Source organism: Urocitellus parryii, chromosome 4 (genome assembly GCF_045843805.1).
Source record: "Urocitellus parryii isolate mUroPar1 chromosome 4, mUroPar1.hap1, whole genome shotgun sequence".
In the NCBI taxonomy this organism is placed as follows: domain Eukaryota; kingdom Metazoa; phylum Chordata; class Mammalia; order Rodentia; family Sciuridae; genus Urocitellus; species Urocitellus parryii.
In genome coordinates, this window is record NC_135534.1 from 187,642,489 (window position 1) to 187,670,486 (window position 27,998).

Sequence of the window (27,998 nt, forward strand, 5' to 3'; positions counted from 1 at the left end):
CTAAGGGGTTCCCATCAATAAGTAGAAGGTCAGGGCAACAATGAGAAGCAAGCAGAACGGAGATGAGAAGGTCTGATAGGCAGCTGACGGCATAAAAATGTCTTCATACTTGTAAATACTGACAACGCGCTCTGAAGCCGGTGGAGAGTCTATGTCATGGCGGGTGATAGAGCCTTTAAGAAAGAAATAGAAGGGGAGGAGCAACTGAAAAAAAGTACAGATTTAAAACAGTATAGGAAAGCAACAGAAATAGTAAAGACAAGCCTTCAATGTGCAACGTGCACACAGTGATTGTAACAATCTGGAATCAGGATCACCATCAGAATTCTCTATAATTTATTATGAGGAACACAGAAATCAGCTAAATTTATCCAAAAATGATTGGCTCCTATTAATCTTCTCCCCTCCTTTAACAGATCAATGGTATTGGTCTGTCTGTGGCTTCTCTGTTTTAGGGCTGCTATTTAGACACCATAGTATGAAAACATGCTTAACCCCAAGTGCAAAAGGTGAATATGGGTTTCATCTTTAATGACTTTCATCTTCTTAGCAACAGGATTCCAAACAGCAAAGGCTACTAATTTTTTCCTCTCAAATCTCTCTTATGTGTGAGTCATCGATAACTCCTGGTGACACAGCAGTCTCCCTTAAGGTGGTAGCCCTTGCAGGACCTATAGAGGCAGCGTGCCTCAGCTGAGCCAGAGTGGGTACATGTCCATGTGAGTCTGTGTGTCTGTCTGGCAGAGTAGGGAAGAATGGTGCAGAAAGTAAGAAGACTAAGATACCAAACAAGTCTGGGGGTGGAAAACTTTATGACCTAATTACCAGAGGGCAGAAGGAAAGGCTGTGTTATAAAAGATTGTTAATGGCTGAGGGTATAGCTCAATGGTTCAGCACTTCCCCCACATCCCCTGGATCCCATCCCTGGTACCATAATAAATGAACATATACAGATGCACATGCATACATAAAAGATGATTAATAAGCAGGGTGTGCATCCACAGCCCCAGCCACTGGGGAGGCCAAGGTAGGAGGACTTCTTGAGTCCAGGAGAGTGAGGCCAGCTAGGTAACACCTGAGACCCTATCTCTTAAAAAAAAAAAAAAAAAAAAAGACATAACAAGCAGAAGTTGATTAGAAGTGACTGACCTTCTGAAAAATCCAAATGAAACTTGGGTTAGAGAAACTAAGCCATATGAACTCAGTGCAGAAATCTCTTTTTAACTAAGGCTCAAGTGAGGGTTTTTAACATAATCACTACTAGGGAAGCCCAGCCAAACTTGACATGTGAAGTCTACTCCAGCCCTGGCTCCTGTCAGCACAAACACCTAGAGTCGGCACAGAGATTCTCCCTTCCACGGGGCCCTCAGCTCTCCTACTTAACCTCACCTCATTGGTCACCTGCATGGGCTCCTAAACTTAGCAGAGCACCTCTGGCCTCCCTTGGGATAAATCTAATCCACACCCTTTCCATCCTTAGCTCAGTTTATCCCTGCTCAGAGAATGGAAAGAATTTGGCCACTATAAGGGCATTACAAGGGCATTCAGGAAACAAGAGGAGCCCAAATGTGTACACAGAGCAGGAACGTGCCTGTTGTGCTTGAGAAGAACAGAAGACTTTTTTTTTAAAAAAAAATATTTTCAGCTGTAGATGGACACAATACATTTGTTTTATTTACTTATTTTTCTATAGTGCTGAGGATCGAACCCAGTGCCTCACACAAGCTAGGCAAGTGTTTTATCACTAAGCTACCAGCCCAGCCCGAGCCCAAGTCTTGAAAGAGCTTATCAGGAAAAGTCAGATGGACTCAGAGAGGACTTTGAACACCAGGCTAGGATGCCAGACACCTAGGAAGATGACCCTCTGCAAATGCAGTAGTGCCCCGATCTGTGTTTTGTATTCTGTGGCTTCAGTTGCCCATAGTTACTCAGGGTCCAAAAATACAGGAAAAGATTTAAGATATTTTGAGAGAGAGTGAAAGATCACATTTATATAACTCTTATTACAGTATATCATTACAATTATTCTATTTTCTATTATTATCGTTGTTAATCTCTTATGGTGCCTAACTTATAAATTATGTATAGGGAAAAGCCTGTATATATGGAGTTTCTGGTATCCAGCAGGGATCTTGGAACACAGTCCCTGCAGATAAGGGAGGAATACTGTACAGCACTTTTCAATTTATAAAGCCATTTCAAATGCTTGTTTTCATTTAATCTTTTCAATAATCCTAGGAAGCAGGTATTATTATTATCCCCACTTTAGATATAAGGAAATGAAGTTCAGAATTTAGATAATAGGCTAAATATTATATAGCTATACCAAGGGCAAAATCAATACTCAAACTCAAATATTTTAGGCTCCAAATCCCACCACTTTAAATGAGTTCATTTCTCCAGACTGAGATATAATTTATTTCCCAGGGTACTGGAAGTACTTGAAGGCATCATTGCAGATCCACTGTTGGTAATATGGGAAATCAGCAAATGAAAAAGGTGTCACATATGGTGAGAGGCTTCTAAGTGTTTTCCCACTTGGCAACAGGCAAAGAAATGTGGGTCATGCCATCTCCAAAATGATCAATGCACACAAACTGATGGAAATAAAACAAGATCAGATGAAGCAAGGAAGAGTCGCCAGGCGCACAGTGAAGAAAGGTGCTGTCACCAGGAGCCAGAGTGAGTTCTCTGCACCAGGACTGCAAACCAAAGCCACCCTCTCCCAGTCAGGCCACTAGCCTAGTCAACCAGGAAGAAGGCTCAAGACACCGTGTCACTGGACTTCAGTGGTCTCTAAAGGGTCTTGTGGTGTTCTTGGATCTCTCCTGGGGAAATGCTGAAGAGCCTTCCCTACTAAAGTGAGGTCATCCATGGATCAGCATCTCCAGGAAGTTTGTTAGAAATGCAGAAGCTCAGGCCACACCCCAGACCTGCAGGAGACTGCATCTTAACACTAAAACCAGGGAATTCCCATGCATACGAATATTTGAGGAGTAACAGGCTACATTATAGGGTAATTTGGTGGATTTGTGACCACCAGAAGAGTCACAAAGGGACCAGTAATGAAATACTTGCTGTCAAGCTCCAGACAACTCTCCCAAAGCCCTTTCCTTCAATACTTTTCTCTTTCAAGGATGAGTTAAGGGCAAGCACTAACTGGAGTCAGACAGACAGGACTGGATTTCAGTTCTTCCACCAGTTAGGGGCATTGCCTTGAGTAAATTTCTAAATCTCTCAAAAACGAGAATAACAATATCTAGACCTCTGTAGGATGTGTGGTGAGGAATAAATGGATTTGTTGTGAGGATTAAATAGCCCACACCCGCCACAGGGAAGACACGGGATCTATTTGTTAAGCACACAGCCCACCCTGCGCCAGCTAGCTTGTCCTTGCAGCTTGTCATTTGTCTGTGCATGTCATAAGACTGTATAACCTACCAAAGATAGGGGTTGCCTCTCCTGTTTCTTTTGTATTATTCAAAGTGCTTACAGCTCTCTTGCTTACACAGTGTGACTTCAATTCATAATGAACACAAGCACAGTTGTGTCTGGTGCTTAATGTGGAGGCTGAAATATAAGCTTACCCTGAATGGCTGGGCCCCAGGCAAATAGGTAATACCAACTCAAATGCAGATCCACGATCGTTTCATCTCTGGGAACATTCACAGGACGTTTGAACCGGCAAGTGACACGATTGTTCTCGAAAACTCCTTCTTCATCTCTGGCAGGATTTCTCTGAATCTCTTTTGCCCACTGGCCCACGTTATAGAAGTGCTGTATGCGGACCCTGCCATTGTCATCGTGGACACAGGCCATGACATCGTCACCACCCTGACACGGAAAATGAGTAAGATGATAAAGTCGACGGTTTGTCTTTTGGGTACATTTCACTCAGAAATATACAGTCCATCCCTTCTATAACTTGAAATCCCATCAAAAAATTATTTGAGGCTGGGGGTGTTGTTCGTGATAGACAAATGCTTAGCTCATGTCTGGGGTGGGGGGGGGGTCAATTACCAGCAGAAAAAAAAAATCATTTCAAATGCCATTAAAAAATTTGAACCAAGTGACCAAAGTCAGCATCACCATAACTGACATCAAGTGCCTCCTGATGCACATAGGTACATTATCACCTATGTACAAGAAATTTTCTTGCCTAAAACATATCAACTAATCTAATAATGAGAAAACAATCAGACAAACCCAAATTGAAGATCACTCTGTAAAAAGAAAAAAGAAAAACTAGTCTATATAATCTTCAGAAGGGTTGTTATGAAAGACTCCACAAACAAATTAATTATTAGTTAATTAATAAGTTGCGGAGGCTGGCTTTGGATTTGTGATCCTCCTGCCTCAGCCTCCCAAGCCACTGGGATTACAGACCTGTGTCACCGTCCCTGGCCTGAGCCTCCTAATCTTAATAGCCCTACCATTCCAGGACAGGAAGAGGTCCCTCCTCATGGGAGCCAGCTTCTGGGCAGGACCACACCTGCTGTTTCTCCAGTGGGAGAGAGGTACCCCCTGCATTTGTACCCATGGAGTCTTACCAGATGCATCCACTGTCCTACTGCCTGGACTGGAACCGGTGGAGGTTCATTCTGCTGGTGACCTCGAGAAGAACAAAACTACCAGGGTGGCCACCCACTGACACTGCCCCCTCAGTCTCTTTGTATCCTGTAGCACCAGCCTTAGCAAATCCCATCCCTACTGGTTTCAACATCCAAAACCGGAGCCCTCCTCACCATCACCATGGCTGGAACCCTGGTAGGAGACACCCTCACAGTAGGCAAGGTGAAGAGAAGGGGGCAGGCCCTCTAGACAATGGCAGCCACAGGTGCAAAGGCCCAGGAGCCTGAGAAAGTCGGATGGTGTTGCACTTTAGATATGTGGTGTCCCCCAAGAGCTCATGTGTGACACAGGGCGAGAAGGTTCAGAGGTGAAATGATTGGGTTATGAGAACCTTAACCCGATCAGTGAATTAATGCCCTACTGGGGATTCATTGGGTGGTAACTGGAGGTGGGTAGGATGAGGCTGGATGAGATGGGTCATTGGGGACGTGCCTTGGCGGTATATATTTTGCATCTGGGGAGTGGAGTCTCTCTACTTCCTGATCATCATGTAAGCCACTTCCCTACACCATGCTCTTTCACCGTGATGTTCTGCCTCACCTTGAGCCCCAAGGAATGGAGCCAGCTGTCTATGGATTGACACCTCTGAAACCATGAGCCCCCAAATAAACTTCTCCTCCTCTAAAACTGTTCTTGTCAGGTCTTTTGGTCCCAACAGTGAAAAAGCTGACTAAAGCAGATGGTTTGGGAAGGAGCCTGGCACAGTGGTGGGGCTCAAGAAGAAAGAGGAAAGAAGTCAGCTGAGCCATGGAGGTGAGAGAGACCATGGCCTGGCCTTCCAATGCCTGCCTCTACGTGTCAGTCCTTCCTAAGGTCTGGGAGTTTTCTGGCCAGTGGATATTTTGAAGGACTGAATTGTTGGACCCAATTCTCCACTGCCCTGTGGTAGACTTATGTAGGCGTATTTTTGCAAAGTCTCTTGGTAGGGACTTTCATTCTGAGGTTGGCTGTGTGACTTGCTTTGTGCAATGAAAGTGTAGCCGCTGTGATATAAGCAGAGATCTGTGGCTAGGACACTGTCATAGAATAGGCACATTTGGTCTCTGTGCCTAGTTCCTAACACACAACTTATTAAAAAAAAATACTTGAAATCTCTAGAGTGCTAAGAGTGTTTTTTGTATGCTAATGAGATGACTAATAGCTGGGACCCCTACACAGCTTCAGGAGTGGGGCTGGTCATCAGAAAAATCAAGGCATGATGACTAGAGGATTGGGACTTTCAGTCCCACCCCCCCCCCCCAGCTTCTGGTTAGAACTGATCACTACAGGCCAATGATATCATCATTGGTATTTATATAATGAAGCCTTCATAAAAACCCAAAAGAAGGGGCTAGGAATGTAGCACAGGGGTAGAGCACTTGCCTAGATGGAATAAGTGCTAGATTTGATTCCCATCACTGTACAAAACAAAACAAAACAAACAAGCCCCCAAATAACAGGGTCTAGATGAACTTCTAGATGCTGAATACATGGAGATGCCTGGAGGGAGGTGCATGCCCAGGAGGCAAGGAGCTGTTCACCCCTTCCCCATACCTTGCCCTAGATGTCTCTATACATGGCCATTCATCTGTATCCTTTGGAATATCCTTTATAATAAATGGAGGTTAGAGTTTTGATCTAAAATGTCACCAAAAGGCCTTTATGTGAGAGGCTTGGTTCCCACCCTGTGGTGTTATTAGGAGATGGCAAAAACTTTAAGAGGTGGGGGTCTAGGGGCAGGAAGTTAGGTTACTGAGCACATGCCCTTGAATGAGACATTGGGACCCTGGCCTCTTTTGGTCTCCCTTGCTTCCCTGCTGCCATGAGGCAAACAGGATTCCTCTACCTCATGCTCCTCACCATGATGTACTGCCTGGCCACAGGTTCAAAAGCAAGCATGAAATGATACCCTCTGAAACCATGAACCAAAATAACCCTTTTCCCTTTACACACTGATGACCTCAGGTAGTTTGTCACATGAATGGAAAGCTAACACAATAGGTAAATGTAAATAAAGTACTCAGGGTTCTATGAGGTTACTCTAGCAAATTAATGAAACTTAAGGAGAAGGTTGTGGAAACTATGATTTACAGTTCCCACAGTTGTATAGTTCCCAGGTATCAGAAGCACAGGTTGTAACCCAGGATTTGAAACTGGCATCTAAAGTGGGGGCTGTCTTTTGGGACTGAGCCTTCAATCTGTGGGATCTGATGCTACCTCCAAGCAGATGTGTCAGAAATTGAATTGTTAGAGGACATCTATCTGGTATCCACTGGAGGATTTCTTGGTGTGGGGGAACAAAACCCCCCGTACATCTGGTAACAGTGTTGAGTGGATAAGGAGAGAGAAAAAGCAGTTAGAATTTTCCTCTTACGATGGCTCATCACTTCTGCTTCTGCCATGAAAAATCATGCCCCTAAGGCTGTTCCTTCTAGGTTGACTAGAGAAAACCTGAATCCATCCCACCAACTGCAGCCAAGTGTAGCTGAACCCTACTTAAAATGGGCTGAACCCCAGACACACCACACATCTATGAGCAAGAAATAAATGCTCACTAGTGTAAGATATTCAGTTCCAGAGGCTCTTCCTGTAGCATCACTGTGGCTATAGCTGAGATGACTGGAGCCACAAGACACTTTCATATGCTAACAATCAACCTTTGCCCTTAAGTGAGCTTGAAAGTTTTTTTTTAACTTGCAACTAATATAATCGTTCTACTGCTTGGATCAATTTATATGCTTCCTAAATCTAAAGAAACTCAGCAAACTAAAGAGAAAAAAAAAAGCAGATTCTATCATAATTTGCATCTTACCATTTTCTTGTCTGAAGAGAATCCAACTGCTACCCAGCCATCTGTGTCTGCGCTCAGCTCAAATTCCACATCAGCCCCAATCATCCGGTAGCTAAGGAAGTAGTCACAGGTCTCTGCGTTACAGCCTGGTTTCCCATATCTAGAGGATGCATCAAAAGAGACATTATTGGGCTGGGGTTGTAGCTCAGCAGTACAGCACTTGTCTAGCACGTGTGAGGCCCTGGGTTCGATCCTCAGCACCATATAAAAATAAATAAAATAAAGGTATTGTGCCCATCTACAACTAAAAAAAATAATGAAAATTTAAAAAGAGACATTATTGCTTCTGCTTGTTCACATACAGTAAAAGATAGAATGTTAAGCAATATTACTAAAAAAAAAGGTCTTTGTTTACTGGGGTTTCAAAAACAGTGTTACTCAGGAAGAACCATGGAGATGATCTGCTCCACTTTACAGACATATAAAATGAGGTCCAGAGACGGAAAGGGACTTGGCTCAGGCTGCATAATGAAATCAAGGGCAGCAACAAGATGGGAATGTAGGTCTCTAAATTTCTAGCCAGTGTTCTCTGTTATATTGTAATTTCTTAAACTTTAGGAATTACTGAATTATTTCTGAATTCCTTTAGAGGAAAAAGATTATTTAAGTTAATAATTTAAATCATTTTTTGTTAATTAAAATGTACACCAGTTCTTTTTACTTACAAATTTTTGTAGTTAAAAACAACCCAAATTTAGAAATTAAATATAGATTAAACAAACAGAAAAATCCAGGAACACTAAAATTCCCAGCATTCATATAATGGATGATGTGATTTTACTAAGAGTATACTACTGTTGTGTATGTGGTGTGTCTGACTGTACCCTGTAGGGATTTTTGAATGCAGCATGTTATTACTGCAGCCCATTACATGATGGCTCAACTCTCCAATTTATCTGTTTGACTTGCTGCAAAACCCTCACTTCTACAGTGCACCAAATGAACAAATAACTCATCTGGCATCCATTGAGCCTAAATGCATCATTGATTTATAAAATTTGCCTTTCTTCTGTTGGGCTACTTGGTGGTAATATAATTCCAAATCCAGACACTAAAACATACAGCTATAAGGTGGTTATCTCAATAGTCAGATTATGCACACCTTCTTTTTAAAGAGCATCATTGAGTTGAAAACACAAATTTAAATAGTCTTACAAAGGATATGTGGATCCTTTAAGAACCAGCAAGCCTTAGTTTGAAGCACACTATTATACCACATTCAGAATGGTAGAAAATTATAGCAACGGAGCTGGTTCAGTGGTAGATCATGTGTTTAGCTTGCACAAGGCCCTAGGTTTGATCTCCAGCACTGAAAGAAAGAAAGAAAGAAAGAAAGAAAGAAAGAAAGAAAGAAAGAAAGAAAGAAAGAAAGAAGGGGAGAGAGAGGGAGGGAGAGGGGATGGCTTGTAGCAAACTAAGCTCAGATGGCAGGTGTTTGAAGGAACAGGACACAAGGGTGCTGAATTTTGATTGAGGAAGGAAGCAAGAACAACCTAGTACACTGGTAGAAATATCCTGAGCAGTGGAGGAGAAATGTAAGATCAAGGCAACTTGGAACTGGGTTGAAAAAGATGAAAAGGGCCAAGTAAAGTTAAAGGAACAAAAAAATAAAAACAAGGGCTGGGGCTGGGGCTTAGCGGCAGAGCGCTCACCTAACACGTATGAGGCTCTGGATCCGATCCTCAGCACCACATGAAATAAATAAAATAAAGGTATTGTGTCCAACTACAATTAAAAAATAAATATTAAAAAATTTAAAAAAGTCACTCTTAAACCATCAGGGTGCTAAAGTTCCATTCCTTCTCAAAAGCATCCCCTAATCACCAGAAATTGTATATTACTAACCATCTTCCTCAATACTAGCAGTTTAGATTTTTAAAAGGTAGATTTGAAATGAGTTTGTAATCCAAAGAAAGCTCCCGTATTCATTGTTTTCCCCTTAGACCTTGAACTCTGAAAAACCACCAAATCAGAACCTCAGTGCAGTGACCATTAAAACCCTAATAAAGGTTTTTAATAGTTTGTTTCAGGAAGCAAAGGGTTCAAAGAGAAAGCTTTTCCAACAAGGCAGCACTGACTAGATGAGAGGTCTGCTATGCACACCACAGTTTTTTAGCCTAACACAATGTGTCTTGGTGGAACACCCCTAAATAATCATGTGGGCACTCACCGATGCCTGAGTGGCAAGCTTACTACAATAATCAGTGCTCAGTGACTAGTTAGCCCTATGTAGAAACCTACAAGTCACGACTATTTATTTGGAAAGGAATTGGGTATTAGATACTTCTATCATTGCTTGATCTGCCCACAGCTCCTACTGAATAAGCATAGACATATTTTGTGTCATGTGAATCTCCCCATTACAGCCTATTGATGAGAAATAGACACTGGGGTCACGGCAGAAATGGAGAACCAGAAATGGAGGTCCAGTGACTAGTGCATGCTAGAGTTAAAAAGCTTTTAAACACCGAGTGGCCACTAGAAACACCATAACTCTAGAAAACACCATAACGGCGGAGGGCAGTGGTGAAAGCCTATAATCCCAGTGGTCTGGGAGGCTGAGGCAGGAGAATCATGAGTTCAAAGCCAGCCTCAGCCACAAAGAGGTGCTAAGCAGCTCAGTGAAACCCTAACTCTAAATAAAATATTTAAAGTAGTGCTGGGGGTGCTGGGATTGTGGCTCAGTGGTAGAGCGCTTGCCTAGCATGTGTGAGGCACTGGGTTCGATTTTCATCACCACCTAAAAAATAAGTATATTATGTCCATGTATAACTAAACAAATTTTTTAAAAAATAGTGTTGGAGGTATGATTGCTCCATGGTTGAGTGCCTCTGAGTTCAATCCCTGGTACCACCCCCCGCCCCCGAAAAAAGGAAACACCATAACATTGTAGAAATTATGAAAGGATATGGGCTCCTGATTGGAATAAATTGCATGCAATTTAAATACTACCTTGAGAAGTAAATATAGTTCTTAGACTTAAGGTCATATTTTTCTACCAACCTAAAGCATCCCTTAGTTTTCCCACAGTCTTCCACTTTGATTTTGGCAAATGGATCCACAGGAGGAGCGGTCGGAAAAGCGTAACCTGGAAAGTGAGAAAAAATAGAGATTAGAAAATCCAATATCAACTTTTTCAATGAGAATTAAAAAAATAAATAAAATAAAACTTTTTCTCGCCCACGTCTGATGTGGGCGGTAGAATTTGGGTTTCCTCTGCATGGAGTGAACTGGCTACAATAGAAAGCTAAGAAAAGAAGGCAGCAAAAAAAAACCCAGACTACATAGAAAGTAATTTTGGAAAGCGGGGGTGGGACAGCTCTTTGACCTTAGAGGTCAAGCTTCCACACTGGGAAGACAGAGCCCACGAGAGCCACGTTTGCTTTATTCTATATGGGGGAAACTTCAAAGGTTTTCCATAGAATGTTCTTCTGCCAAATAAGATAGGAGGTGAGCTGTCCAGGTCTAATGGGTTACACCCAATTCCAGAGCTATAAGAGCTGCCCCACTAGTAGAGAGAGGGCTGAGAACTCACACCTTGGGCAGTCTACACACGGGAATGCTGGGATCCTTCCCAAGGGGAGACCTAAGTCCCCCATGGCTTAGCACCCAGTAAAAGACCACTCAAGAAGCTTCCTAGGTGGCTCCCCACAAGTTTTGACTATTTTCCATTGCGTATGCCTAGCAATGGCTGGGGACTCACAAAGGGCTTTGACTAAGCCTAATCTTGCTCCCTGGGGGTCAGCACAGGGTATGCACCTCTGGATTCAACCTTACATAGCATCTGGGAATGGGTGTTCTCTTTTCTCATTTAAGGAACTGGAGACACTGAGCAGGGGCATAATTCCATAGAACCATTGGCTTATCACTGTCCCTTGGGAGTTTGAAAACCACAGTTCTAATTCAGTACACATTCTCTAAAAGAGACAAAAACATCAATACTACCCTTCCATTTTCGATAGTAGGATTTTTCCACTTAAATACATGAAAATAGGATTTTTCCATTCCATTTCTCTGAATTGCTATTTTGCCTTAAGCTGTATATAACACTTCCAGAGATCCTCTAAATCCCTTAAAGATGGTTCCTAGCAATTGTGTATCTTTGTTATAAAATTACTTACTATTATAATACATCAATGACATATGAAAGATGAGGCCACGGCAAGGCCTGCCTTCAGTTTATAACCAGCCTCCTAGGCTGAGTACTTCACACGGGAGCTCTGTGGGATTCATCCTGTGTTTTCTGTCCAGCCTAGTGTTTGACCCTGGACACTGAATAAATGATTGTCAAATGATGTAATAAAATCACCCACTCATATTAGGTAATGTAAATAAACATAAAAATTATTAGTTTTTCCTCCATTGTACTGCTTTTTAAAATGAAGTTTAGTTTTATTTTATTCCATTTTTATTACTTTATTGATTGGGAGTATAGCCCACATCTAAGCAATTTTTGCGACCTCTAAGCAATTAGGTCACAGGCATTACTTGTTGCTAGTTGAATGTCTATTTTGTGCTAAAACCTATATCTATTTGAACACAACAGAGGAGCTCTGCCTTGACTGAGTTGTTTTTTTTTTTTTACCCTAATATTTATGGAGCAGTTGTTCCATGCACCTTCATCTGTGTTCTTCCTCTTACTTCTCACCACAGTCTTGAGGTCATTTTTTTTTTCCTTAGAATATTTATCTAGGAATGCAGGTGACTCACAAAAATGACCTTTTTAACTTTGCTTCTGACTCAGACTCCCTATCTTCTTTCATTTTTTTTCAACATAGCACCCTTACTACTTCCCACTGAATAATACATTGGTATATGGAAGATTCCTAGCTCAATAAATGCTAGTTTTTGGATTATTATTACCATTATATTTTGTAAACTGAACTGAGAACTAATAACCATTGGGTAATGCTGTCTTTTTAAAAAATTGGGCTTCTGAACTCCAAATAAAAGCAAGGTTATTTTTTGTGTGTTTGTTTGTTTGTTTTCTTTTTGACATCAGGGATTAAACACAGGGGCGCTTAATCACTGAGCCACATCCCCAGCCCTTTCTAAATTTTATTTTGAGACAGGGTCTCCCTGAGTTGCTGAGGCTGGCTTTGAACTTGCGATCCTCCTGCCTCAGCCTCCAGAGCCCCTGGGATTAAAGGTGTGCACTACTGTGCCTGGCAAAAGCAAGTTTTGCAACAAAACTCACACATATGATCTAAACTGATTTATTAGTATTGGCAAATAGTTTCTCTAGCAGTAAGTTTCTATCACCTTGTATGCCTCTAAAACTTGGAATGAGAACTGGTATTCTGTCAAATGCACTTGTACATCCATTCAATATCACTTTTTTCCCAGTACTGGGGATGGAACTCAGGATCTTATGTATGCTAAGCACACACTCTACCACCGAGCTACACTCCTAACCCCTAGTAACTTATTTTTATCTTGTTTTATAGGTTGCTGAAAGATAATTTGGCTTTTGTCTCTGGTTCATGGGAGACAAACTCTAAATCCTTAGACTTTTCCAAGTAATACGAGTGTCTCTGGTATTCATGAACCCGTTGGATCACACCTGAATTTGTGCTAAGAGATGATATGACTCAGGATGGAAGTTGACCACCAGAAAGACTAATATCCGATAAAAAAAAATTGGAATTTGGACTCCTCCCCACCTCTGAGGAGGTAAGGGGGACTGGAAATTCAGTTTTATCTCATTCCCACAAAGTGAAACCCCAATAAAATTTCTGGACACTGAAGCTCAGTGGAGCTCCCTGACTGAACACATCGATTGTTGGCAGGGGGTGTTAGCTTTCTATGGTCAAGGCCAAACTACCTCAACAAAAATAATTTAGAGAAGAAAAAGTTTCACACTTTCATAGTTATAGTCTGTAGTCAGCCAAACTCCATTGCTCTGGGCCCAAGGTGAAGCAGAACACCTTAGTGGAAGGGCAAGGGAAAGCAGCTCAGGGCATGTCAACCAGGAAGCAGAGGGAGCTTGCATGCAGAAATCCAGGGACAATATCATCCTCAAGGCACGCTCCCAGGGAACTACTTCCTCCAGACATGCCCTACCTGCCTACAATTACCAACCATGAATCCATTCAAATTATTAATCCATCAAATGGATCCATTCACTGATTAGGTCACAAGTCTCATCAGCTGATCATCCCATCTCTGAACATTCCCACATTGCTCCACACATGAGTTTTTGGGGGACACTTCATAACCAAACCGTAACTGAGGGTAAACATGCTGATTCCACCAAAAACATGGAAACTGGATTTGGGAGCCAGCCAAACTTCACCCTCGGTGTCTCTCCGTAGGTGGTCCTGAGTGGTATCCTGGATGACAACACTGTAAGTATGGTGCTTCCCTAAATTCCACGAGACAGAGTTATAGAGCCTGAATCATGGCAGTGTGGAAAGCCCCTGCATTTATGGCTGATCAGTTTGACGTGTGGACTGTCTTCTTGTAGCCCATGACCTTTTTAACCTGTGGGGTCTGTACTCTCTAAGTAATACCAGAAAGAAGTTTGCTGATGAATTTTGGTATTAGAAAAGTGGAGCAGTATTCCAAATTTTTTTCCTGAACTTAAATGATCACTCACTATTTGGACTAAATTTGGACTAAGTGCCTGGGTCTAAACTCTTGCCTGTGGGCTATAAACCACCTTCCACAGGCTGAGCACCATGCAAACTTCCCTTGCCAGCTGCTAAGGCACGCTGACAGGTCGCATGTGAGGGAGGAAGGAAAGAGGACTCTTCCTTCCAGTTAGGCTGCCGTTCCAGAAAGCAAGTCCTCAGTAACCTTGCTCCATCCTTACAGTGGCAGGTGGTTTGAGTTCCCAGCTTTGTGCTAGATTTCCAAAAAAAGCCCCAGAACCCTGCTCAAAACTGTCAGCAGCTGGGCAGAGCCCCATTCTTGAAAGCTGGTAGCATCTCTGGGAGGTCCCTTGTCTGAGCATCCAGGTTCTGAGAACCCCAAGCCTTTCTCTTGGTCCCCAGACCCAGGGGTGGTGGCTGCTTCTTCTGGTTACTTTCTCTCTGCTCTCCTGCTGCTCCCTTGATGCTTCTTCAGTCCTCCCAGCTCCTACTTAGCTCCTAGCACTAGTGACCCTGCTAAAATAGCTAGTGTGATTTCTGTCTTTCCGACCGGACTTTAATACCCACAAAATGGATTCATTCTTGAATTCTGATACAATGCATCTGCCCAGACTGTAGCTTATTAGCAGCTATTATTTCAAAGGCTTCTGAATAATGATACTCAATAGAATCTACATTTTACATGCACTATACAATTCTAGTAGTAAATTATTTTGATTGTGGGTTTTTAAGTGCCCAGGAGCACAGAATTAAATTGCCATTTCTTGGCTTGTGAAACACTCATGATCACTTTATGCAAAGGCCATCTTATATTTTTCCTTGATCCATTCCTAACCTCATTTTCCTCCCTTAGACTGAGTATGGTATAATTCCTGCATATCCTTCTGACCAGGAGGAAGATCTTAACAAAAAATGAACACTCTGACCCACATATCTGAAAAAGATATTTTATCACAGTAAAAATCTCTTACCAGGAAAACCTGAAAGGACACATCAGTAATAATGGATTCCAGACAATCCAGAGCTGGAGGGTATGCTCTTTGTCTCCACGAAGCCCAGAACTCTGCCTGTGCAAGGTTGGAATCTTCCAGGTTGCAAAACACCTTTCATATCCCCAGCACCACCACCTTTGAACTCTTGCATGATCGCCCTATAAGATATCACCCAAGCTGCCAGCCCAGAAGTAGCTCTAAAGTGCAGATTCTGGGCATAGACAATTTCTCACTCTGCCTACAGCACCACTGGGCCACTCTGTCCACAGGTGTGCTGCATTGGCCATCCCATGGCCACACACAAGTCTGGAAATACCCCAGCAGGGCAGACTAGTGAGGGCCCACCCCAATTACCATTCACTGTCCATGCATTTCTTGTTATGTATATGTGCTTTTAAAAATGTAATATTTCTATTTCCATTTGTGATCTGCATAAATGACACACAACAGTACGGCTCATCATTCTGTTTAATATTTCCCCTTGAAAATCTACCTACATGTGTAAACATAAGCCTGGTTATTACTGCTGGCTGAATAATATTCCCTGAGGTGTGTACATTTTCTTAAACATCCTTCCAGGTTCAGCACATGGGCTGCCCCTGACACGGTGCTTTCTCACATGTTGAAGAGATGAACACCCTTGCCCTCGTTTCCTGAACGTATGTGCAAGTGGTTTTCATTTTGTTTCAAAAAACCCAGGAGAGGAAATGATGGGTCACGTTTTCAATTCCACAAAGCTTGATGAGATCAGAATTCATGATGACACCCGGAGTCGTGCATGACTGCCCCGGTCCCCCATGTCCTCTGCTGTACTGATGCCACCACTCTCTCTTGGGTTTTCCTGAGTACTGGTGCACTGAACATTTCTCCCTGTCTTCAGCAACCAGTTGGGTTTCTCTTTCTGTGATGTGTATTTCCGCATTCTCCCTTTATTACTTGGGTTTGTGATCTTTATCATAGGAGTTTGTATGTATTCCAGAAACCTGGTTCCAGATGATTCCATTATTTTTCCTTTAAGTCTCTCACCAGTTTGGGTTTTCTTTTTATTTATTTTTATTTGGGTTTTTTTTTTTTTGACTCAAAGCTTTAAATTTGATGGAGTGAAGCTAAGAATTTTTCTTCTTTGGGGGTGGCCTTTCAAGGGTCTTGTCTAAGAGTTCACCCTCCACCCAAGGACGTGAAGATGTTCCTTTATATTTTCATTTATTGCCTTTGTAGTATTTTCTTGCATATTTAGAGCTTTGACCCATTGGGAATTTATTTTTTATATGGTGTGAGATAAGAGATCAATTTTATTTTTCCCCTATATTGAATAAAATTCTCTCAACACAATTTGTGAAATAATTCATCTTTTCCCTAGGAGTTTATGATGATACCTCAATAATGATAACCAAGTCTTGTTAACATAGGTCAATTTCTGACCTATTTTCTGAAACAGGACTATATACTATTAAATACCAGACTTTATTTTATTTTATTTTATTTTATTTTATTTATTTCAGACTTTATCTTATATCTTAATATTTAGCAAGACAAAGCCTGCTTAGCAATTCATGAAACTTAATTCTTCCATGTAAACTATAGAAATTAATTTGCCAAGTTCTCTCCCCAAATGCTGCTAGACCTTTTTGTTTGGAATTGCATTAAACATACAGATGAATTGTGGGAGGAGGGAGAATTAATTTATAATTACATTTATAATACTAATTTTCATTTCCAAGATCATGGTATGCCTGTCTATTCACATCTTTTATATCTCTTAGTAGTTTTAGGACTGATACATTCTTTATCATGTAAAATCTGGATAATATAATATTTCAAACAATATCTTCATTTCTTTTACATTCTTTGCCTATTACTGCTGGTGAAGAAGGGAGTTTGGGGTTTCTGTGCCCTGATCTTGGTTATGACAACCTTACTGCATTGTCTTGATTATGTCTGTTTATTCATTCTTTTGGTTTTCTTTGTAAATACTCACATCATGTCTTCCCTTCCAATTCTTATGACTCTGAATTTCTTTTTCTTTTGGCCAGGACTTCCTGTACTATATTGAACAGTAATAGTCATAATAAAGGGGTATCCTTGTCTTATTTTAACCCTAAAGAAACAAAACCTAAAAGATTTTCCATTAAACATACTGTTAGTTTCAATTTTTTTTCAAAAGAGACTCTATCGAGTAAAAGATGTTTCTAATATATTTGTAATCTTCTAAAAACTATACTTATGTATTAATTTTTTAGACAAGTTCTTGCTATATTGTCCAGGCTTATCTTTAACTCCTAGGCTCAAGGGTTCCTTATGCCTCAGTCTCCTAAGTAACTGAGACTACAGGCATGCACCACCATGCCCAGCACTGACGTTTTTAAGATATATTTTTAATATATCTAAATACTGTAAAATTATATAGGTAAGATTTTTTTCTGTTATCAATTCACCATTGATACAATATGTTATATCTGTAAATATTGTGTGTTTTCAGATACAGTGCTGGATTTAGTTAGCTAATATTTAAATTTCTTGAATTTTTTAACTTGTTTAAACGTTTCATTATGCCAGATTATTTAGTTCCAGAATTTTTTTACCTGGCTGAACTTTATTGAGCATTGTACTTAATCATATATATACTTAATTTTTAATCATATATATATACACACACACACACACACACACACACACACACACATTTTTTTCTTCATCTTTTTTTTGTTTTTGTTTTGTTTTGTTTTGTGGTACTAGAGATCACCTGCATGTGCTGGGCAAGCGCTCTACTACTTAGCGACCTCATAAGCTCGTATTACATAAATTTTAAAAAGCAGGGTTTTTTTTTTTTACCTATTAGATGACATATTTTGCAGAAAACACAAACCACTCAAGCTATTTTACGTAGAAAAAGATAAGTTTTGGGGAGGGCTGAAGGAGTAAGCTGTAGGCTAAGCCTGGGAGATTGTTACCCTGAAGCCCCATCACTGAACTGGCTTGCTAAGACAACTGTGCTTTTATTGCAGGTGGATATGTAAAAGGGCTCAACTGCCTTGTACAACAGGTTGGCAGTCCTCAAAAGGTTAGACATAAGCCAGATGTGGTGACACACACCTTAATCCCTGCTACTCAGGAGGCAGAGGCAGAAGGATCACACGTTTGAAGTCAGTTATGACAATTGAGCAAGACCCTGTCTCCAGTCAAAAAATGAAAAGGGCTGGCAATGAGTTTAGTGTTAGAGTGCCCCTGGGTTCAATCCTCAGTACCAGAAAAAAAAAAAAAAGGTTAAACATAAACTTACCATATGACCCAGCAATTCCATTTTAGGGTGTACTCAAGAGAGATTAAAAATATAAGTTTAGGGCTGGGTTTGTGGCTCAGTAGTACAGCACTTGCCCAGCATGTGTGAGGCACTGGGTTCGATTCTCAGCACCACATATAAATTAAATAAAGGTCCATTGACAACTGAAAAAATAAAAATGAAAAAATAGGTTTACACAAAAATTTGTATGTACATGACAGCATTATGCATAATAGCCAGAAAGTGGAAACCACCAGATGTCCACCTATTGATGAATGATCAACAAAATATGGGAGCTGTGTATGAAGATGGCTCACGCCTGTAATCCTACTGGATTGGGAGACTGAGGTAGGAGGATCCTAAGACCAAAGCCAGCCTCAGCAATTTAGCAAGGCCTAAGCAACTTAGTGAGACCCTGTCTCTAAATAAAATATAAAATAGGCTGGGAATGTGGCCCCATGGTTAAGTGCCCCTGGGTTTAATCCCCAGTACAAAAAAAAGAGAAAGTAAATGCATAAAATGAAATATTATTTAGCCACAAAAAATAAAGTACTGATATATGCTACTACGTGGATGAAAATTAAACTCATTTTGCTTAGAAGAGAGTAACAAAGGCCACATATTTTATAATCTCATTTACATTAAATGTCCAGAATACATAAATATTGAGACAGAAAGATTAGTGATTGCCTTCGGCTGGGGCAAGAAGGGTGTGGGGAGAGGGAAGATGAGGAGACTGCAGGGCAATGGATAAGGGGTGTAGTATCTCTTTTCAGTGTCATGAATATGCTCTAAAATTGACTATGGTGATGGATGCATAACCCTGTGAATATACTAAAAACTACTGCACTGTACACTTTAAATGGGTGAATTGTATGGAAATGACATTCAATAAGAAAAAGGGAGAGAAAGAAAAACCAGTATGATATGGTCTGGATATGAGCTGTCCCCCATAAAAACTCATATATTAATGCAGGAGATGAAATAATTAGACTACAAGAGCTGTAACCTCATCAGTGATGGATTAATAATTTAAATGTATTTCTGGGTGGTAACAGTAGGAAGGTAGGGTGTAGCTGAGGAAGTAGATCAGTGGGGATGTACCTTGGGGATAATGTACTTTGACTCCTTGCTCAAACACTCTCTCTCTCTCTCTCTCTCTCTCTCTCTCTCTCTCTCTCTCTCTCTCTCTCTCTCTCCTGCTGTCTATCATGAGCTGACAGCTTTCCTCCACCATAGCCTTCTGCCATGATGTTCTGCCTCATCTTAGGCCAAGTGGGATGGAGTGGGCTGACCACAGACTGAACCTCTGACACTGTGAGCAAAACCAAAATATTTGTCCTCTAAGTAGTTCTTGTCAGCTATTTTGGTCACAGTGACACAAAGCTGACTAACACACAATGGATGTCTTGCATGTGATGCCTTAGCTCCACATTACCCCACTTCTGAATTCAAATGTCATGCATCTAATTGACGGAATCAAAATCACAGGCAGAACTTGGGCTTCAAGATTGCACTGTAACCTCTGCAATAGAGGTAGGCACACCAGGGAGCAGGCAGGATAAACGCAGAGGAAGCCAATCCACCGTATCTCCATATTTCTTCTTCTTTATTCTGCATCCTCACCCTTTCCTTTGATTAGATTTGTCCCCCAAAATTGTGTTCTCTTATGAGACTTTTCAGAGAGTCAGATTTTGCTTTGGGTAATTGTCCTCATTTGGGTGTGTTTTCCATTTCACTTATTCCTATTCAGATCTGTATTACCTCCTCCTTTCTGTTTCCATTTTGAGTTGGATTCCATGTTCACATGTTTTCAGTCTTATTTCCTGATAGATGTATTCAAATCTATAAATTTCTAAGCTCTACTTTAGATTCACGTGAAACATTTTGATATGCAATGTTCTGATGGTCATTAGATGTGTTTCTTTCTTTTTTTTTTTAGATGTGTTTCTTAATTTATGATTTCCTCTTTTTAAAATTTTAATTAGTTATATACAACAGCAGAATGCATTACAGTTCATATTACCCATGTAGAGCACAATTTTTTCATATCTCTGGTTGTACACAAAGTAGAGTCTCACCATTCGTGGTTATGATTTCCTCTTTAACACATGGGTTCATGTTGTTTTCTTTTCCAGACAGGGTGACTCCCCCCGCAACAACCCCCAACCCACTTTTGTTAATTTTCAATTGTACTGCATTGGAATCAGAAGACATCTGTATGATTTTTGTTTTTGCTGTTTTGCAGTCTGGGGATGCAATCCAGGATGCTAGGCAAGCACTCTACCACTGAGCTACACACCCACCCATCATTATGATTCTGATTTGCATTTCCTTAATTGAGTATCCTTTCATGTGCCCCTTGGCTACGTGTACATCTTCTGTGGAAAAATATCTCTTTAGAGATTTTTCAGTGTCATGAATATGCTCTAAAATTGACTATGGTGATTTTCCCCATTTTTAAATTAGGTTATCTATATTTTTGTTGTTATAATTATAACTCAATTAGCCTTTTAATCTCTGCTATGTCTAAAATTTTCCCTTTTTAATTTCTAATATTATTTGACTTCTCTCTTTTTTTTTTCGTGTTCCATCTCAACAGAAACTTATTCTGATGGTTAATTTTATGTGTCATCTTGGATGGGCCCTGGTGCCTAGGTATGTGGTCAAACATTGTTGTGGATGTTCCTGTGAGGGTGTTTTTGGAGGGATTACACTTGGTGGACTTGGAATTACACAGACTTCCCTCTGTAATAGAGCCGGGGGCTTCATTCACTCCCCCAAGCAATGCAACGACAGATGCCATTGGACTTGACCCATAACATGGGCTCATCACTTGGTCTCCAACCTGCTGGCCCAACTGTAAGACTTTGGACTTGAACTCACAGCCTCCACAATCATGTGAGCCAATCCCTAGAAGAAAGCTATTGTTTTACTTTATTTTACTTTTTTATCTGTGGCCCCCTGATTAATACAGTTATCTCTCTTATTCTTTATCTACCTATCCTAATATCTGTCTCAATATTTGTCTTGATATTTATCTCTCGATATCTGTCTATTTCAATGTCTATCTATTCATCCATTCTGTGTTGGGGATTGAACCCAGGGCCTTGTGCATGCTAGACAAGCACTCTACCACTGAGCTACCACTCCATCCTTTTCCTTATTTTGAGACAGGGCTTTTTTCTAAGTTGCCCAGGCTGGCCTCAAACTTGCAATCTTCCTGCCTCAGCCTCCCGAGTAGCTGGGATTGCAGGTATGTGCCACCACACCCAGCTCTTACTCATATTTTTGAAGACTCACTTTTGATTTTGTTGATCCTCTTTACTGGGTATTTGGTGTCTCTTTCAATGATTCTGCTATGCCCTTATTATTTTTTTCCCTTTACTCTCCTTAGATGTATTCTCTTCTTTCTTAAATGTCCCAATTTTCAGCTTTTCCCTTCTTATGTCAGTGTATAAGCCCCAAAGCCAACTGCATCCAGAGGGTTCTATCTGGAGATTCTACAAGCAAATCAACTCCTAATGTCCCACTCCAAGTTCCTCTGCTTCCCCAGTGCTCTTCCTCCTGTGTTTACTTTCTCAGTGAACAATCCGACCACTGACCAGACTCCCAATCACGAAACCTCAGTCCTAGAGGTCGCCCCTTCTCCCACCTGGTGCATCCACTTAACCATCACTTCCTGTGACTCCTACCGCAGACACCTGAGCCTGCCTCTGGGATACTGTTCACCCTCCTATTCCGTTCCTCTTCTTCTACCATGAGCCATGTTTTTCTTTTTTAATGCTGGGCATGGACCCCAGGGCCCTGCACATGCTAGGCCAGCTCTCTAACCCAGCTACACCCCATGGGCCATCTTTCTAAAGCAACCACCTGACCCTGTTGCTTCATTCCTGAAAGACTTTCCCTGCCCCTCTCTCCTCCACCCCAATTCTATCTCCTTTGCACTGACTCGTCTTCCTTAGTTGTGCAATGCATACACTGGCCTGGGGATGTGGCTCAGCGAGGTACTTATTTTCTCAGTTGACTTTGGAGCTTCCCAGTATGGTTCTGAGGTTTCCGTGCCTGTGTAATTCACGGGCACTCTCTGTTCCTTTTCTGCAATCCCCTGAGCCTGCTTCCCATGCTCTACTGGGTGGTTAATGGCTTCTGGTTTGCTATTTATTGCTTCTAATTAACTGCTTGGCTCACTGCCTTCAGGTATTAATTTAGTACTAGACTCCTTGAAGTTTTAACCAGAAATTGGCCATACCATTCAGCTTCATCTCTGAGAACTACTGCATCAGCCTCTTTCTGGGCCTCCTGAACCATTTTTCCTACTCATTAGAGTCGTACAACAACATGGCCCCATCAAGGGACGTTGTGAAGTGTGAAGTGCCACATGTGTGTGAACGCAGCCTTGCTGGTGGGATTCTGCTGCTCAGGAACCTGCCGTCTCCAGCTGCCTGCCAGATCAACGCCTAACTCCTCAACTTCACTCACAGAAATACCCAGTTCCACCTGTCCAACTGCATTTCCTAGCTCAGGTCCCCAGGGACCCTCCACTCCAGGCAAGCTGGATGTCAACCAGCAAACCCACACAGTTCTCTGCTCTCCTAGCTGGGTGACCTTGGCTAAGATATTTACATTTTTCTGTGGCTCAGTTCCCTGAACTCTGAGGCAGGGATCAGGGTAGTGTCTAACTCACAGGGTTGCTGAAAGGAGTGAAGTCAATACGGGTAAAGTGCCTAGAACAGTGCCTGACACACAACAAGCACTTGTTACCAGTTAGCTCCACTGCGTGTAATCATCGGCGCAGATTCATGGAGGGAAAAGAGAGAAATCAGATGCAGATCGTTACCTTTAAACAATTTCTGGATTAGCAGGGTGACGAGTTACTTAGCCACCTGCATGGTGGATGGAGGAGGGACATGGGAAGGTGAGGGAGCTCCTTCCCTTTCCCCATGTTTCTGTCCTGTTTGCCTCTTTACCAGCTCGCTCTCTCAAGATTGCAAAAACTGGTCAGAACTCAATGGTCAGAAACTCACTGACTGGGCCACTTTACAATCATTCAGATCATTATGCCTTAAGATAAGCAAGCATGCATGGTTCTTTTCGGTCCCAGGGAGGGTCTGGCCCCAAGGGCAAGTCAGGTACCATCATCTTTTGTGGCTGGCTGGGTTAAGGCTCAGGATCTGTTCCTCAAACCTGGCCATCTGAGCGGCAGGGAGATGGGAGTGGGAGGCTTCCCTTGGGACCTAACCCCAAGCCAACATCTCACACAGTTCTTTGCTCTTGTTTTTCCCCAGAGAATCCACAGAATGGGTATTTGCCCATAATCAAATGGTAATCCACTGCATAGTCTATCGTTGTTCAGAATATATAGATTCTGGTTTGAGAAGCTCAAGGGAAAGAGGTGTGGGTACAAGTACCAAGACCCTATCCAGACTCCTGAGTGCTGACAGCCCACAGGTCATGGCAGGGTTAGGAGTGTGCCCTGGGAGAACAGCCTTGCTTATTGGCCCAGGATGGGAGGGGGAGAAAATCAGGGAAGGCTCCCTGAAAGAGGTGGCATTTGAGCCAGGACGGCAAAGATAAACAGCGTAGGCTAAGATAATGAATTCTGAAAACCAGCATAGTTAAAACAACACATAATTTAAATTTAAAAAGTGAGTACATGAAGGGGTGATCAGAGAAACCAAATCAGGCAATGCACAGCTTCTGGACTGGGGGTCCTAGGCAACCAGACAGAAGAGAGATGGTCTGTGGACAGGGTCAATAATGGTCAGTGGGTCTCCCCCAGCTTCACTGAAATCCTTATTCCACCCTCTTGCTCTAATTCCCCTTTTCTAGTTGCACATGGCCAAGCCAGCTCTTCATTGCAAACTCAGTTTTTTTGGCTATTTGGAATCTGTGAAGTGGGGACTTGGCATGGAAGAAGCCAGTGGCCTGATTGCCTCAAAAGGACAACTCCGTTTATTCTGTTGGGAAAAAAGAACAGTTTAGGGCTGGGTCATAGTTCAGTGGTGGAGCGTTTGCCTGGCAGGTATGAGGCACTGGGTTCGATTCTCAACACCACATATAAATAAAATAAAGGTCCACTGACAACGAAATAGACACACTCACACACACACACACACACACACACACACACACACACACACTCCTAAAGAATAGTTTAAAGGCACGATTCCACTTGCCACTTCCTCCAAAGCAATCAGCCTGTGTCCTTCCTTCCCCACTGAATCTAAATCCACCCTAAGGAGGGTCACCCGCTGCCTCCCATCTCAAGTCCATCGGCTACCTGGAGCGCCCATGCCTTCTTGCTCATGGTGGTTTGGGACACTGTTTCCAACACCTTCTCTCTCATGGTTTTGCTTCTCTGACAGTCCCTTTTAAGACAGTGTCAACAATGGTTTTTAAGACTCCCTCCTCAGGACTTATAGGGTGAAAGCCCAGGTCCAGGGTAAACTAGCAGAGGTGCTGCTACCCCTGAGAGGTCCCCCCACAAACATCCCCACCAGCTCATGGTAGGATCTGTATCTGAAGAGGAAGTGAGAAACTGTCAGAGGGCAGGGCAGAAGAACAGGAAGTGGGCACTTGGGGCAGGTGTTATAGTCAGCTTTTTCACTGCTGTGACTAAAGGACCTGACCAGAACAATGATAGAGGAGGAGACGTTTATTTAAGGACTCACAGTTTCATAAGTCAATCCATATTCAGCAGACTCCATTCCTGGGGCTCAAGGTGAGGCTGAACATCATGGTGGAAGAGTGTGGCAGAGGGATGGGGTTCACAGATGATCAGGAAGCAGAGAGAGTCTTTACTCTCCAGATATCCCAAAGCCAGGCCCCCAGTGAACCACTTCCTCCAGCCACAGCCCACCTGCCTCATTACCACCCAGTTAATCCCATCAGGGATCAATTCACTAATTAGGTTAAGGTTGTACCCCAATCATTTCTTCAGCAAACTTTCTTGCACTGTTTCACATATGAGCTTTTGGGGGGGGGGGCGGGACACCACATCTAAACCATAACAGCAGGGAATGGGAAGAGTAGCAGAGATTGTGAAGGGGAACTGGGCGAGGGTAGAAACTCCAGAGAAGGGAGTCCGAGCTTCCTCCAGGGAGCAGGTTGAAATTGTCACAGGTTTTTAAATGCAACACCAACAGGGTTAGAGGTGGGCTTTAGGAAGGGTAAGCCTGTTGTATGTACAGAATGGATGGGAGGGGCAACCAGAGATTTGAACACACATGACAGCATGCCCTGCCACCACTGGATGGTCACCTCATCTAAATGCCCTCCCTCTTCCATCTCACCAGTCTTTCATGCCTCCAGCTGGACCCCACATAGCTGTCCTTGATTATAGGGCCCACCTGATGTCCAAGTTCATAAAACTTGACCATGCAATTAACAGATCCTTCTCTCTGTATGCCTAAACTCTGAGCTTGTCCTTCATATGTTAGGCATATGTACCCAATGAGAATATAAGCTCATGTTAATGTCACCGGGCAGTACTAGGTTAGATGTATGCAGAATAAATATGCATCAGAAGCTTCCAGAAACAGATGGGTTTCAGAATATTTATCCTTTTCCAGAGTGACAGGTTCTGCTTGTTGTCCTCCAACTCTGCCTGCCATTTACACCTTCTTCCTGGCCACATGGCTGCCCAGCTAGAGGATTGCACCTCCTAGCCTCCCCAACAGCTCTGTCATGTAATGACATTTTTGCCAAAGGAAGATGAGCAGCAGTGATTTGTGCAGACAGCCTAACAGGTAATTGCTTACCCTGAACTTCTCTATTTCTTTCCCTTAATCTTGAACAAGGACATGCAAGCAACCTGGCTTCTACCACACAGATGAGGTCAGAGGGGTAAAGGACTGTGGAGCAACAATTGGAAAGAATCTATGTCCCCAAATGACCTTATGGAATAGAGCCCACCCACCAGTCCCAGAGCAGCCAGGTTCTTATCTGCAAGAAAAATTCTCTCTCTTATTTAAGCCACTATATGTTGGGAGTCTCTGTTTCAGAAGTTAAGACTACTTAAAAAATATATTTTCCCCAAATCTATTCTCTCAATTTCCCTTAATATAGTAATTCCATTTTTTGAACTGGGTCTATTATGTCTCAGCGGTGAGGTTACCGTTTCCAGCTGCCTTTACACCTATGTGTGACCACATAACTAAGTAAGTAGAATTGTTAAATGGAACCTCCAAGTAATCTCCTTATAAAGTAGTCAATGACCTCTTCTTCCTACTTCCTTTTTCCCACTATCTGGACGGTGAGGGTAATGGCTGGAGCTCAAGCAGATATTTAGGACCATGAAGTTACATGCTAAGAAATATAAAGAAGCAGAAGAGCAGGATCCAGGGTCTTGGAAGATCAGGGAGCCGCCACACAAATTCTGGATTACTTCCAGCTTTCTTTACAAGACAGAAAATTCCATCTTGTGGAAGGCATTTATGCTGGTTGCATATAGATGAACCTAATCATAACTAATAGAAAACACCCATGAACAGATCCCAACATTTCAAACCCCAGCTTGATTGCCAGATATCCCTCTTAGCCAAAGAAAAGGAAAATGACTACTTTCCAAAGTTGCAGAAGTAAGACAGTTTCCACTCCTGAATAGAGTCAGTTTGCCTTTTGTGCTCATTGAAGCAGCTCTACAGGGAGGCTGGTGGCTGACAAACCCCCAGTCTTCCAGCCCAGATGGCCCCAACAATGGTGGCTCACACTAGGGTACCAGAACTGCTGTGGCAGAGAAGTGGGTTGGGAGTGGGGAGGGAGATGTGACCCAGCTCTGGTGCTAGGGCAGTGAGCACCAACAGAACGCTAAGAAGATGGGGTGCTAGTCACCGCAAACTTAGGTCAAAACAGATGGGGAGGAACAAAGCAGCATTTCTCACTAAAGTGGGGTTTCTACTTTCCACCAACTGACCAGGTCACACACCCCAGACCAGATGGTGGCCTCCTCCGTGGCTGGGAGGGTGGAGGCCAGGGATCCTCAGTTCAGCACTCCTGTCCACAGCCTCACAGGACTTGGGTGACCACCTCCCTCTCCAGGCTCAGTCTCTCCACGTGTAAAGCAGACAGCAGAAGCTGACAGCTCTTGGGCCCAGCCTCCAAGCCCGTGGGGGTCTGAGTGGAGCGCTTCCCAGCCTGGCCGTGGCGGTGCTCCGCTGTCCCCCATTGGCATTCTGACCAACCCCCTCCAGCCCGCCCCATTCCTGCCGCCCTGGGTCCCCACCCCCGACTCCCCTCTCGCTGCCCCTCACCCTCCTGCAGCCTCACCATCATCTGACAGATAGCGCAGGTCGTAGAACTCCCCGGCAAAGGTGCCGTAGGAGGAGTCGTGTCGCGGCACCGCCTCGTCTGCGCCCGCGTCCCCCCGCGCGCGGCCCCGGGGTCCCCGGCCCCCCGGGCCCGCGCCATCGTCCGCGGGGCTGGCAGCGCAGGCGGCGGGCCCCGCCAGCAGCAGCAAGAGCAGCGGCGCCCAGGCCCGCGGGCACTGCCAGGGCGGCCGCGCCATCGCTGCGCACCGATCCCGCAGCCAGGCCGCTCCGGCCGCAGCGGGGGCGCCGCGGGCGCGGGCCGGGACCGAGCCGCCGCCGCCGCCGCCGCCAGCACGCGCCCGCGCAGCCGCGGAGCCGCCGCACCTCCGCCTCCCGCCTCTGCTCTGCGCATCCTCGCTC

At 43.1% G+C, this 27,998-nt stretch overlaps 1 protein-coding gene across 1 annotated transcript; it reads right to left on the reverse strand.

The window, feature by feature from the left end:
- Window positions 1–27,990, reverse strand: Frrs1l (ferric chelate reductase 1 like). The gene is made up of 5 exons (XM_026391179.2): window positions 27,598–27,990; window positions 10,466–10,550; window positions 7,424–7,562; window positions 3,588–3,834; window positions 1–173 (listed from the first exon to the last, which is right to left on the reverse strand). The coding sequence occupies exons 1-5, from the start codon at window positions 27,833–27,835 to the stop codon at window positions 1–3; spliced, it is 882 nt and encodes a 293-aa protein (XP_026246964.2). The 5' UTR covers window positions 27,836–27,990.
- Window positions 27,991–27,998: the final 8 nt, after the last annotated feature.

What these genes read in the sequence shown, in the direction of transcription:
- Frrs1l (XM_026391179.2), bottom strand. Translation starts at nt 27,835, where the DNA reads ATGGCGCGGCCGCCCTGGCAGTGCCCGCGGGCCTGGGCGCCGCTGCTC. An exon ending in GCGCTATCTGTCAGATGATG is followed by an intron (nt 10,551 to 27,597) that starts GTGAGGCTGCAG and finishes CTCACTTTCCAG; the next exon opens with GTTACGCTTTTCCGACCGCT. An exon ending in AAAACTAAGGGATGCTTTAG is followed by an intron (nt 7,563 to 10,465) that starts GTTGGTAGAAAA and finishes TGCATCCTCTAG; the next exon opens with ATATGGGAAACCAGGCTGTA.